This window comes from Orbicella faveolata, unplaced genomic scaffold (assembly GCF_042242905.1).
Source record: "Orbicella faveolata isolate gen_17 unplaced genomic scaffold, um_ofav_v1 contig_1, whole genome shotgun sequence".
Lineage (NCBI taxonomy): Eukaryota > Metazoa > Cnidaria > Anthozoa > Scleractinia > Merulinidae > Orbicella > Orbicella faveolata.
Genome location: NW_028301536.1, coordinates 25,655,556 through 25,666,184, shown reverse-complemented (window position 1 = coordinate 25,666,184; position 10,629 = coordinate 25,655,556). Strand labels below are relative to the sequence as shown.

Below are 10,629 nucleotides of genomic sequence, written 5' to 3'. Positions count from 1 at the left end.
GAAAATATTCCACTTTCTTTTCCGAACGCAACTGTAATGATTTCACACGGGAACTCAAATAGGAAAATGAGGTTGTAGAATCAATGAATTATATCACGAAAGTTATATGAAATTGAACGGTCCTTCAGTATCATAATCATCGTCAGCTCGTCAGCGGATTGTATCATTATTATCATTATTTTAGTCATTATATTATAAGCGGTGTACTATCTAGTGGATGTTCTCTCAATTTCGTGCATTATTAATAATTTCATCAGTTTCAATAATCCCTTCGTGATCATATCAAGAGAGTTCATTTGCCCACCACATGTCCGTCCTGTGGCCAGTTTGCTGGACTTATGCGAATTTTCGGACAGAAAGCGTTAGCTTTGATCGATAAATTTTTGATATTTATGCAAGCATATTGATTGTGTTTACCACACATTTAGACGAATTAGAGTATAGGTGAGCTCATGATTCCTTTCCCTCGGAAACGAGGTATCTTTGCTCTAATACGTTTTCAGGAATGGGAGATTTGTTTTGCTCACTTCAAGGCATAGAGGATTCAGATTTATAATTTTCATTTATTCATCTATTTATTTTTATCTAGTTCTTTATAGACAGATATTCCTTATAATTTAGCTTGGAATTGCTCAGAGTGATTCAGGTTGTCACACATAGTTGGCATAAAACGTTGACATAGTTTTGACGATGCTTCTATTGTCCCGATACTTGACGGGCAACTACATTACAAATCTTAGTACTCAGCGAGCTCTTTCCACTTACATTATCAGTTTTATGATCGAGAATTAGGAAGCGGTTCTTTCTTGAAACAAGTTTATTTTCCCGTCATTAAAACACAGTCCTTACCTAGGCATGCGTATTAACGAAATCACGCCCCTGATGAGCTACAAGCACCAGGCATGCACTCATGGAGTAAAGCTGCCTAAATTTTTGAAGTTACCTGCTTATTCAATACAAATAAAGAAATTTAATTTAATTCCCTAAATATTTTTTTACATCATTTCTACTATTTATATTTATTCAATTCTATCACGTATTTCGAACTTGATAATGATGACATGGAGTCATCGAAACGTCGTTCACTTTTCATATCGCTAATTTTCATTCTAAAGTGCTTTACGAAATCTTTTATTATCAAATAAATATCTAATTTAATTTTTAATTAATCAATTTCAGTCTTTCCGCATGGTAGCTTCTTAACAGGGTTGCCACTTACCGGAAAAAAAAAATAGCCATGAATTTCCACTGACTTTTCGCTGACTGTAAAGCAATTTTCACTGGTCCTGCAGGATGATTATTTTGGCCATGAATCAACAAAAATAAGGATGGCTAAGACAATTTCTAAACTAAAATTGCCTTGTGTATACGAAAACATATAGTTTGTGGCAAACTTAAGATAAAATTCCCTGACTTTTCAATGACTTTGAGAAGGGATTTAGAAATTCCCTGACCTGATACAAAACTCCCTGACTTTTCCCCGACCTTGATGATAAAATCTAATTTTCCCTGACTTTTCCCTGACCGTGGCAACCCTGCTTGACCAACCTTTCTTCTATTCCAACTAAATTTTAACAATTTAACAGCTGAGATGACATGTTGTCTTTGTTGTTGATGCTTGGCATCGTTCGTTTCTTAGTTAACAATTTACTCTTTTATACAGAAAATTAGTTATTCTTTGAATTGCTACAACTGTAAAAAGTTTATACTTTCAACTGTTAAAAGTTCATACTTAAATATTGTTACGAATGTATGTTAAGTTATGTCACTTATCATATGTTTTGATACCAGCTCATTGCACATCAGGCAGGCGAATGATTTCCGAATGACGCCAATTCGTAGTATATCCAGTAAATCAAATTGAAGATGGCGTAACAACAAGGAAAAAGGACACGACTCACTCTATCTATGGAGCTGGCTTCATTTCTGACGAAAGCGTATTGCATGTATTCTTTCGCGGTCCTCGCCGAAACGCTTCGGTGTTTCTTTAAATCTACATTTTCAGAAGCAGGGCTCTCCACTTTAACCTCATGTAACTCTCCCTCTTCTTTATACTCATTTGTCTGCTATTTAAAAAAGCCGGAGAAGAAAACAAACTAGTTAACTTCCGGTAAAACCAGACTGAGACAAAATGATGAACGACATGCAGTGTATACGGTTTAAAATATCAACAAGTAGTCAACGATATTTTCATACTTTTCCCACATCAACGTGGTTCCTGCTTGAGTAAAGCCCACTGTTACTTCTTTGGCGATTTAATCCCGTGTTTAGGAGTACTGAAACATACTCCACGACTGCTGCGAAGACGAATGTAAACGAGGCAATAAAGTAGACATCCACCGCCTTTATGTACGATACCTGGAAGATTAAACACCACAGCATGTGAGTTTAGCGTATGAAATTTTCTTTCAGCGATGAGCATTTTATTTTGTCCAGTTTAAAAGTTGCTCTGGCTTCGGAGTTCTTTCCGAGATTAAATGAAATTGATTTTAAAATCGGCAAGTTTGCTGACCTTCTTTAGGAGTTGAGAAAATAAAAGTTAATATGGCGGACTGTGTTTTGCTTCGCAACCGCACCTTGAGGCACATCAAGACGGTCACGTGAAATAAAAGTCATGGCCAAAATGCGCTGCAAAGATGTATCAAAAAGACTCATTAGGAAAATTACATGACAGCAATACATCGCCGTCACTGTATGAAAAAAAGTTCTTAAAAACACGTCTAGCTGTGTGTAAGACCTATGGTCTAAATTCTTTGTTACTTGAAGCAGTCTGATATATTTTTTTTAATCGAGCTTTTTTCAGGTTTGGTAACTCTGTTTTATACACTACAAATCTTATAGTTTAGTGGACTTTCAGTAGATCTTTGGTTCACTGTAAATGAATGTAAAAAAAAAGAGATTTTTTTTAAAAAAAAAAAAGAACACAAAAGAAAACAAACAAACAAAAAAGCAAACAGACAAAGAAAAAACGAAATGAATTCTTATGGAATCCCTCACTCGACTATCTTGTAACCTGTATAAAATAGCTGTTTTACGCCATACCTTCGGCAAAGAGCTCCTAAAGGAACCGGTAAATGTTACAACTGATAGCACAGTAGTGCTTCCGAGTGCCACTCGGGCTGGAACAGAGTCTTCAGGGATCCAAAATGACAGCCAAGAAAGGACCACCAGCATTATGGTGGGGATGTATATTTGAAGGAAAGCGTATCCAAGACGGCGCTTGAACCAGAAACGAGCAACAAGTTTTGAGTGGGTACCTGGGATAGGTGAAGGTACAAAGTTTTTAAGGTTACACATAGTAATAATAGCTTCATCCGAATATATAACACTGTTCGACTATACATAACCTGGTTATATGAATGATAGTCAGTTTAAGATTTATTTTGATGGAGGTTAAAACGAAACTTAAGTGAATACTGATAAAGGTGTTAGCGTCTTTTAGCTATAGAGGTACCCGCTAAAAGTACTGGGGTTGTCAATCTAAAATTCCGAGACTTTCACATGATTTCATTTTACGTACCGTCGGCATAATATTCACAGTCTTTGATGGCTTTTGCTTGAGTAAGAGCGAGTTCTGCCAAGTTTTTGTCCTTGACGACTATGTCATCTCCACTGCCCACCGCCCAATTGTAATCGAGCTCATTTTCCGTATATGCGTCTGAGAACAAACGTTAAAAAATTGAGTGAAAAATAAAGCAGCATTATTATTTCAAAGGTTTCAGAATATACATATGATGTAGATCAGAAGGTAACCACACGGGTTTGTCTGTCATGCCTTCATTTTGAACACCAAATAGTAAGTTCCATCAAAAGTAAGACATAAATGTTCGAAAATTCAAATCTTGACATCGCGCTGAGCTATGAAGAGAAGGGATTGGAAAGGAATAATTTGCCTCCAGTTGCAGGCTCATATTGTCCTTTATATCAGCAGCATATATATGGAAAATCATATTTTTCCCCTTTATGCGTCCCGTTGAGCCTAACTGGTACGCTCTCTTCGTTCAGTTAATGTGTACTCTGAAAGCAAATCAGCTTTTCCTTACAATGTCTGAGTTTCCACGCTTGTGATATTTGAGAAACACGTTGATGCAGTTTCTATTTAAGAAACAGAAAACATGTACCGTGGTTCTATCGACTTATAGAAACATGAGAGGAAGTTTGGGAGAACGAGAAATGATGTGGGAACACGAGCCGCAGGTGAGTGTTTCCACAGCTTTTTCGAGTTCTTTCTATAACTCGATAGAAACACGGAGAACATGTTTTCTATTTCTTTTAGAAACACCGCGACGAAAAAAAGGAAAACAACTCGTTAACTTTGATTATCAAAATGTAAACTCTCTTTGCTCGCACCATCATTACGTCAACAGCTCGTGCTAGTTCTGTGTTTCTATCGAGTTATAGAGACATGATTTTCAACCAATCAGCGCGCGTATTTTCTTAGGACTGTTTTGTGATTTAATTTTCAGATGTCTGGAAATATATACAAAAGAACAGCATTGATCGATCAAAGGGTTAGATTCAAAAGTTTTACACGTCACATGAAAAAGATGTACTTGAACTGAAAATGTTTCCGATAATATTCTTGCTCAATACTTAACAGCTCGATAACTCCAAGTCACAGGTTTGCTCATCTATTGGGTAATCAGACAAATCCATCGGACAGCCGGCAGTAATGGTTATCCTGAAAATATAATGTTTTTAAAAGTATTTCATACCGATGTACATGTATAAATTGGTTATAATTTTTAACAGTTTTCAATTCAAATCCTTAAAGTGCTGATGGCAAGGTTGTCCGAATGTAATAATACCGTTGAATTTTGACTCTTAAACTTAATTGCTTTTTACTTCAGACCATGGTGTAAGAAATTCTTAAATTAATTAATGCCAAAGGGGAACAAGTCGCTAAGATTGAGGCAGATTACGAGATCTGATCCATTACCAGTCAGTCGTAAGTTAATTGTCAATAAACTGAAAAAAAAAAAAAACGCCAGATCAGAAGCACGACATTTACCAACGCGTATCAGAGTCGACCGAGAAACCTAATCCATAGAGGTTTATTGGTCTAGGTGTTTGCGTAGTTTGAATGTTGTATTTGCTTTACGTTAGACGTACCTTGCACTATAAGAAACAAGTCCTCCAGGGTTTATAGAAACTTTACCGTTTTCGGAAATGACATCATGGATGGTAGCACTTCTGACGTTGAGAAAAAACGTATCCGGAAGCCATATCAGCTTCTTGGAGTTGGCAGGCAATGTTAATGTATAATTCAAAGAATGGTTTAACCGTGCATCCTTCCATTGTTGCCGGATGACCAGGTCCAATGAAAATTCCTTTTGAAATAAGTCGAAAACACGGTAACTGTTTTATTAAAAACGTCCACCAAATATAGAACACTAAACTAAACTAAAAATTAAAACGCCCCCAAAAATTACTCGTGCACTTACCATATTTTTAGAGCATGGCATATGGCTCATATACCATGATAGCTAAGCCAATGAAAACTCTTAATTTGTATCATCCAATGTTCCAGTTTATAACAACGATACTTCTATTTCCTCAGTTCCTCAATTTGTCTTTTGTGGTATCCTTCCAGCACCAAAAGCGATGTGCTGATGAGTCGAGATGATATGGACCGAAACTGCTAATGATTATCTTCAACGTTTATTTTAAAAGTACTTTGTTTTTTTTCTCTCTTGTTTGTGAGTAGTAGAATTATGCCCGTATTGCCGTAGGGGATTTAGTAGCCTTTTTTGTTTTCCTATTACAAATCGTGCACTACACAGAGTGGTTTTCATTGGACTGTCATGAAAGCTAAACTAAAGTAGTCAGTCTGACCAATAAAAAGGACACAAACAATGCAATAAACCAATCAAAATTACTTGAAATGACGCAAAACGTGGGAGCTAGCAGGCGAGTCACAATTGGTTTTTGTACTGCTTATGATTGTATGAGAAATTGGCGCGAGTTTTTTTAAACCAGTCGTGTAGCTAAAAATACAAAACCAATAATGCTTCGTCACTCAAATAAAAGGCGCCCTATCAGTTTTAATTCTTTGATCTTCACATTTTCAGCTTATCTGCTTCATTTTATGACGTAAAAATTTCAAGAAATTGCGCGCTTTGTTGTTAGTTACTTTTTATAAGAAGCAGAGCAAATGTATCAAATTCACCACGTAAGTCGTTCTTACCTCGCTCATCTCTCTTACCGCTACAAAGTGTATCACGGTCACTCCAACAGTCACATTAACCGGAATGCCTTTAAACACAAAAAATTATATTTTTACGTGGAAACAAAACACTATGTTACATAACCAGCAACACTCGACGTGTCTTTGCACCTTTGTGATAAGGTCGTAAATACTTGTGGTACTTTTCAGGATTTGTTATTTGTTGGAGTTCATCTGCAGTTTCTTTGTATCTGAAAAGAGGAATGCTGTTTACTTATATGATAAGCAATAATACACACTAATATTATATATAGGTTGATTGGGACACAGCTTTCAACGCTTATAAGTCAAGGCACTATTGATGAAAAGTGATAGAAAATGTTTTTGGAAACACGTTAATATGTAAAAGTGGACATTTTGACAGGCCTGACATTTCCTGCTCAATTATTTATTTGTTTTCCGACCTTGGATTTAGGTTAGTTGATTTATTTTTATCGCGTGACTGAGTATTGCTGGAACACTTTTTAAAGGTTTCACAAGTGTGTGAACTTTTTCTTACTCCAGGTTAAAAAAAGTAACGTTGGGATAGTGTTTGTTCACTTTTTGCCCCATCAGTTTGCCGATCTTGCTAGATGCAAATTGACTCTAATCACTTGAAGAGTTTGTAAATGTTAGTAATTAGTGAATTTTTTAGTTTTTGAATGTTATACATCACCTTTCAAAGAATGCAAAATTTCTTGGTGACAAAAGCGCTGATGAGCTATTGAAGTTAATCGTTCAATGCATTCAAATATTTACTGTTGATTTTTTTCTTTAGCTCGATCGGAAAGCTGCAGCCCTGATGCTAATGAAGCAAAGAGTGTAGAAAACGTTCCCCTATTATTGCACCAACAAATTGACCACTTTGCAAGGTTTTACTTTTTTCCTTGTGCGGACCAGGCTCAACCAACAAAATTTTTAGGCAACGTCACAGAAAAAAAAAATATAATCCCGCGATAATGACCAAATTTACATTAGGAGCTGTAAATAAACTTCAAGGACTTTGCTGCAAAAAATGGAAACTTTTCATTGACTATACGTTTGTTCACTAACATTACCGAATCAGATGATTTATTGAGTACCATACTAGAATTCAGATCTGTATTTTATTGCACAAAGCACGCTTATTTGTTTAGCCCGTGTAATCTCTTTGATGCCTTTGAAAAATAAAGAACTACAAGTACTGCCACTCTTCGATAATCTGACAAAACTACGCAGCAGAGCTTAAGGCACCAATACGTTTTACCAAACCGCAGATTGAAAATAATCCATGTGCGGACGCGTTGTTAATTTCCGAAAATTCTTTTTTAAATAGGGATAGAAACGAAAGGAAATGGGTTTTGCTTTAATACATTTGCAAATCGATCGCTATCATTTCGTAATAAATATTCAAGAGCCGCCATTTTGTAGGTTTTAGTTATTAAACCTGGTACGGCAAGTACAAACCAGGATGGTCTTATACATGACGCATATTGATAGATGCCTAGGTCACTATTATTATTTACGCAACAGTTTTAGTTAATCCCTAAGCTACATTAACCCGGATAAAGCATTTCTTTCGTCAACGGATCGGCAGGTGGTATCGATATGACGACAAATTAAAAAACTCACGCAAATTACAATAGAGAAACAGTTTTTAAGAATTACAATAAGATGTTTCCTTGTTTTGTGTTCCTCTTGATTAAGCGGCCTGTGGCCAGTAAAAAGGTGCTTTCACACCGTTGCACTACGTCTTTGTTGGTAGCCTTGTTTTATCTATTTATCTATCTGAATTTCGTGACAGTGTTTTTAAAATTCATTTTCCAATTCAATGAGGTTGCAGGTGATAGTGAGTAAGTTAGCGTCAACCACTAACACCTTTTCGATTGAGCCACGTAGCCTATTTTTTTCTTTTGGAAGTCTGAAAATTCAACAGGAAACATGAATTTCCTGGGAAGATATTTTGGAGAAACAGAAAACACTGTTATTTCAGTTTGATACACAGCAGAAGTTTCGAAGAAACGATTTTACATTTTCCAAGACCGATGAAGAACTTTGAAGTTTTGCTACATCTGATGTGAATAACCATATGAAACACTTCACAGGTTTCATCAACAGTTTTTGAAAAGATTGATCCAAACGAAAGTAATGAAACCCGCATAAGGATAAATAAATAACAAGTACTTTGACAAACTGTATGCCAATTGTGAAAATTACACGGCGGAAGATGATACCCGGCCTATGTCGGCCACGATATGGACGAAGATCTGTATACTAAATGATCTTATTGTGAGTTCGTGCCCACATTTAATTGCTAAAATTGACCCCGAGATGCAAGCTTCTCGAATACTTCAGCACCTATATAATTTATGTTCTTCGCGTTTCGCAGCAAAACGTATTACTATTGCTAATAACATATCTATTTTAGCAAAATTATCTTATAATTTGTCGACGTATATGTGATGTATTCATCCCTGGAAAACCTTACTCGCAATTGAGACTATAACGGTTTTGAACTCCGCTTTCCATGAATACTTGTATATTTGTTGCTTTAAATGAACTTACCCAGCCACAAGTGTTTTAGGCAGGAGCGCCAAAATGATTAAAGGAAAAGAAAAACTGACATCGACCATTTTTTGACATCAGATACTAGCTCCAAAAGGATCAGCAAAGCATTGATAAATGCAAATTAAAGCAACATTTTCTCTGCGTGTTTCTATGCACTAGGTTGTTTTGACGATTTCTATTGGCTGATTTGCCACCAGTACATTGACAATGTCATTTCTGCTGGTTAATAAAACCACCACACGCGTCCGCAAATATACTGATTTGCATAAAAGCGACCTTCTCCTATCTATACTTATCGACTCGAGTTCTGTGCAATACGAAATTACAGGGCAGTCGTGTCTATGTCTTTAATTTTCTCCTCAGTTTCCTCAAAACATTTGTCATTCGAAAGCAATTATTTTCCTTACCGAACAAATACTGTAACCAAACACAACGATATTGATCTGCAGCGAACGAGAACATAATTCAGCTTCATATTCTTATAAAAAATTCCGTGGCTGTTTGCATTTTTAAGTAAACGTAGTTTATACTTACAACTACAAAATGAACAATAAAAACACAATGGCAACAGAGAAAAACAAAACAAATCAGCAAGCATGAAAATATCCTGCGCCGTATGTTTGTTATATTTCGGCGTAGCACAATGTGTGCCTACGCTTCATTCATCATTGGAAGCAAGTGGAAAAATCTTTTCTCGATTGCCAGCTTCCGTTGGGGAAAGAAACACGGGGATGGAACGCTACCGGACCCGAGAGAGCTGCGGAAATTGAGCCTAACGTAATCCTTTAAAACAAAATTTAAGATTTGGCTGCCTTTATTATTACTTTTTTGTCATCAATCGCGCGCAGTCGTATGACATTTTCAGTGTCGACGCCACAGGATGGGTTAATTTAGATACCTTTTTTTACAAACTGCTAGTCGTACTTTGGCTCGATAAATATCGCGCTTGGGTCGAGATAACAAATCGAATGTGGTTTAGCGTGGTCTGCACTCTTATCGACAACGATACGCGTCATCACAGTGGTCAAAATGTAAACATTTTAGATAAATGGCGCCTAAATTTGAATGACAATGCTTTATACATAATAAGCCTCGTGTTATGTTACCAGCCAAAATCTTTTTCACATAAATTGTTTTTCAAATATAGGCGTCATTTATGTAAAGTGTCTCTACGGGCTAGCTTTGTCACTATAGCCAGGAACTATTTAGAGGTAAAATATGATTCTGTGAAGAGCGCAATTTGGAGGGCAACTTTTCGGTGGCTCTCGTTGGTTGAATTAAGCATGTGCTATAGTGAAATGAAAAATGACTAGCTGACAATTGGCTTTAATAAAAGATATGCTCCGCGTCAGCATCAATGCTGTGACAGTGCTGTGACAAATATCACAAGCAAAGCAATCATTGACCTGAGTGAGGCTTAACGTGGCGCATCTGCCTCCTGTATTAATGCGAGAAAAATTGTTATTTTGCACAAAAGGTAGTAATCACAGAAATAATCGTTATATACGGGGGAATTTATTTTCACTTTATCAAGGTTCAACGCTTCTACTAAGTCCCCGTGGAAAAGCTTCCACGTGTAAAATCATAAATACAAATTACTTGCAGTCTATGTTTGTTTAAGTCAAGAATTTTAGTATCTTCTAGCGCCTTTCGATTTCTCTGGCGTTTTTCAAAAGGATTTTTCAAGGGGCTGGAATTCACTTTTGTATACCAGTCTCTCCGATGGTTCTGTTCAAAGCATGATTCGCTGAAGAATTTGGACTTTGCGCCCTTGGGCGCAAAACCGCAATGGCGGGTCTAAAACACAGGTCACGGGTCATTGTTTTACCAATACTGGAACAACCTTAAACCTTTTCTTAGGGTAGTATTTAGGCCTA

General features: G+C 36.6%; 1 protein-coding gene across 1 annotated transcript; it reads right to left on the bottom strand.

Moving 5' to 3' along the window:
- Positions 1–543: 543 nt before the first annotated feature.
- Positions 544–8,856, bottom strand: LOC110043714 (glycine receptor subunit alpha-2-like). Its single transcript, XM_089297410.1, has 9 exons — positions 8,750–8,856; positions 6,338–6,417; positions 6,188–6,255; positions 5,113–5,330; positions 4,599–4,681; positions 3,521–3,658; positions 3,043–3,257; positions 2,197–2,358; positions 544–2,066 (listed from the first exon to the last, which is right to left on the bottom strand). The coding sequence occupies exons 1-9, from the start codon at positions 8,815–8,817 to the stop codon at positions 1,803–1,805; spliced, it is 1,296 nt and encodes a 431-aa protein (XP_089153536.1). The 5' UTR covers positions 8,818–8,856; the 3' UTR covers positions 544–1,802.
- Between the last annotated feature and the right edge of the window lie 1,773 nt (positions 8,857–10,629).

Coding starts and splice junctions, on each gene's coding strand:
- LOC110043714 (XM_089297410.1), bottom strand. CDS start 8,817: ATGGTCGATGTCAGTTTTTCTTTTCCTTTAATCATTTTGGCGCTCCTG. Junction 5,331..6,187: donor CGGTAAGAGAGATGAGCGAG/GTAAGAACGACT, acceptor TTATTTCAAAAG/GAATTTTCATTGGACCTGGT. Junction 3,258..3,520: donor CTGTGAATATTATGCCGACG/GTACGTAAAATG, acceptor CACCTATCCCAG/GTACCCACTCAAAACTTGTT.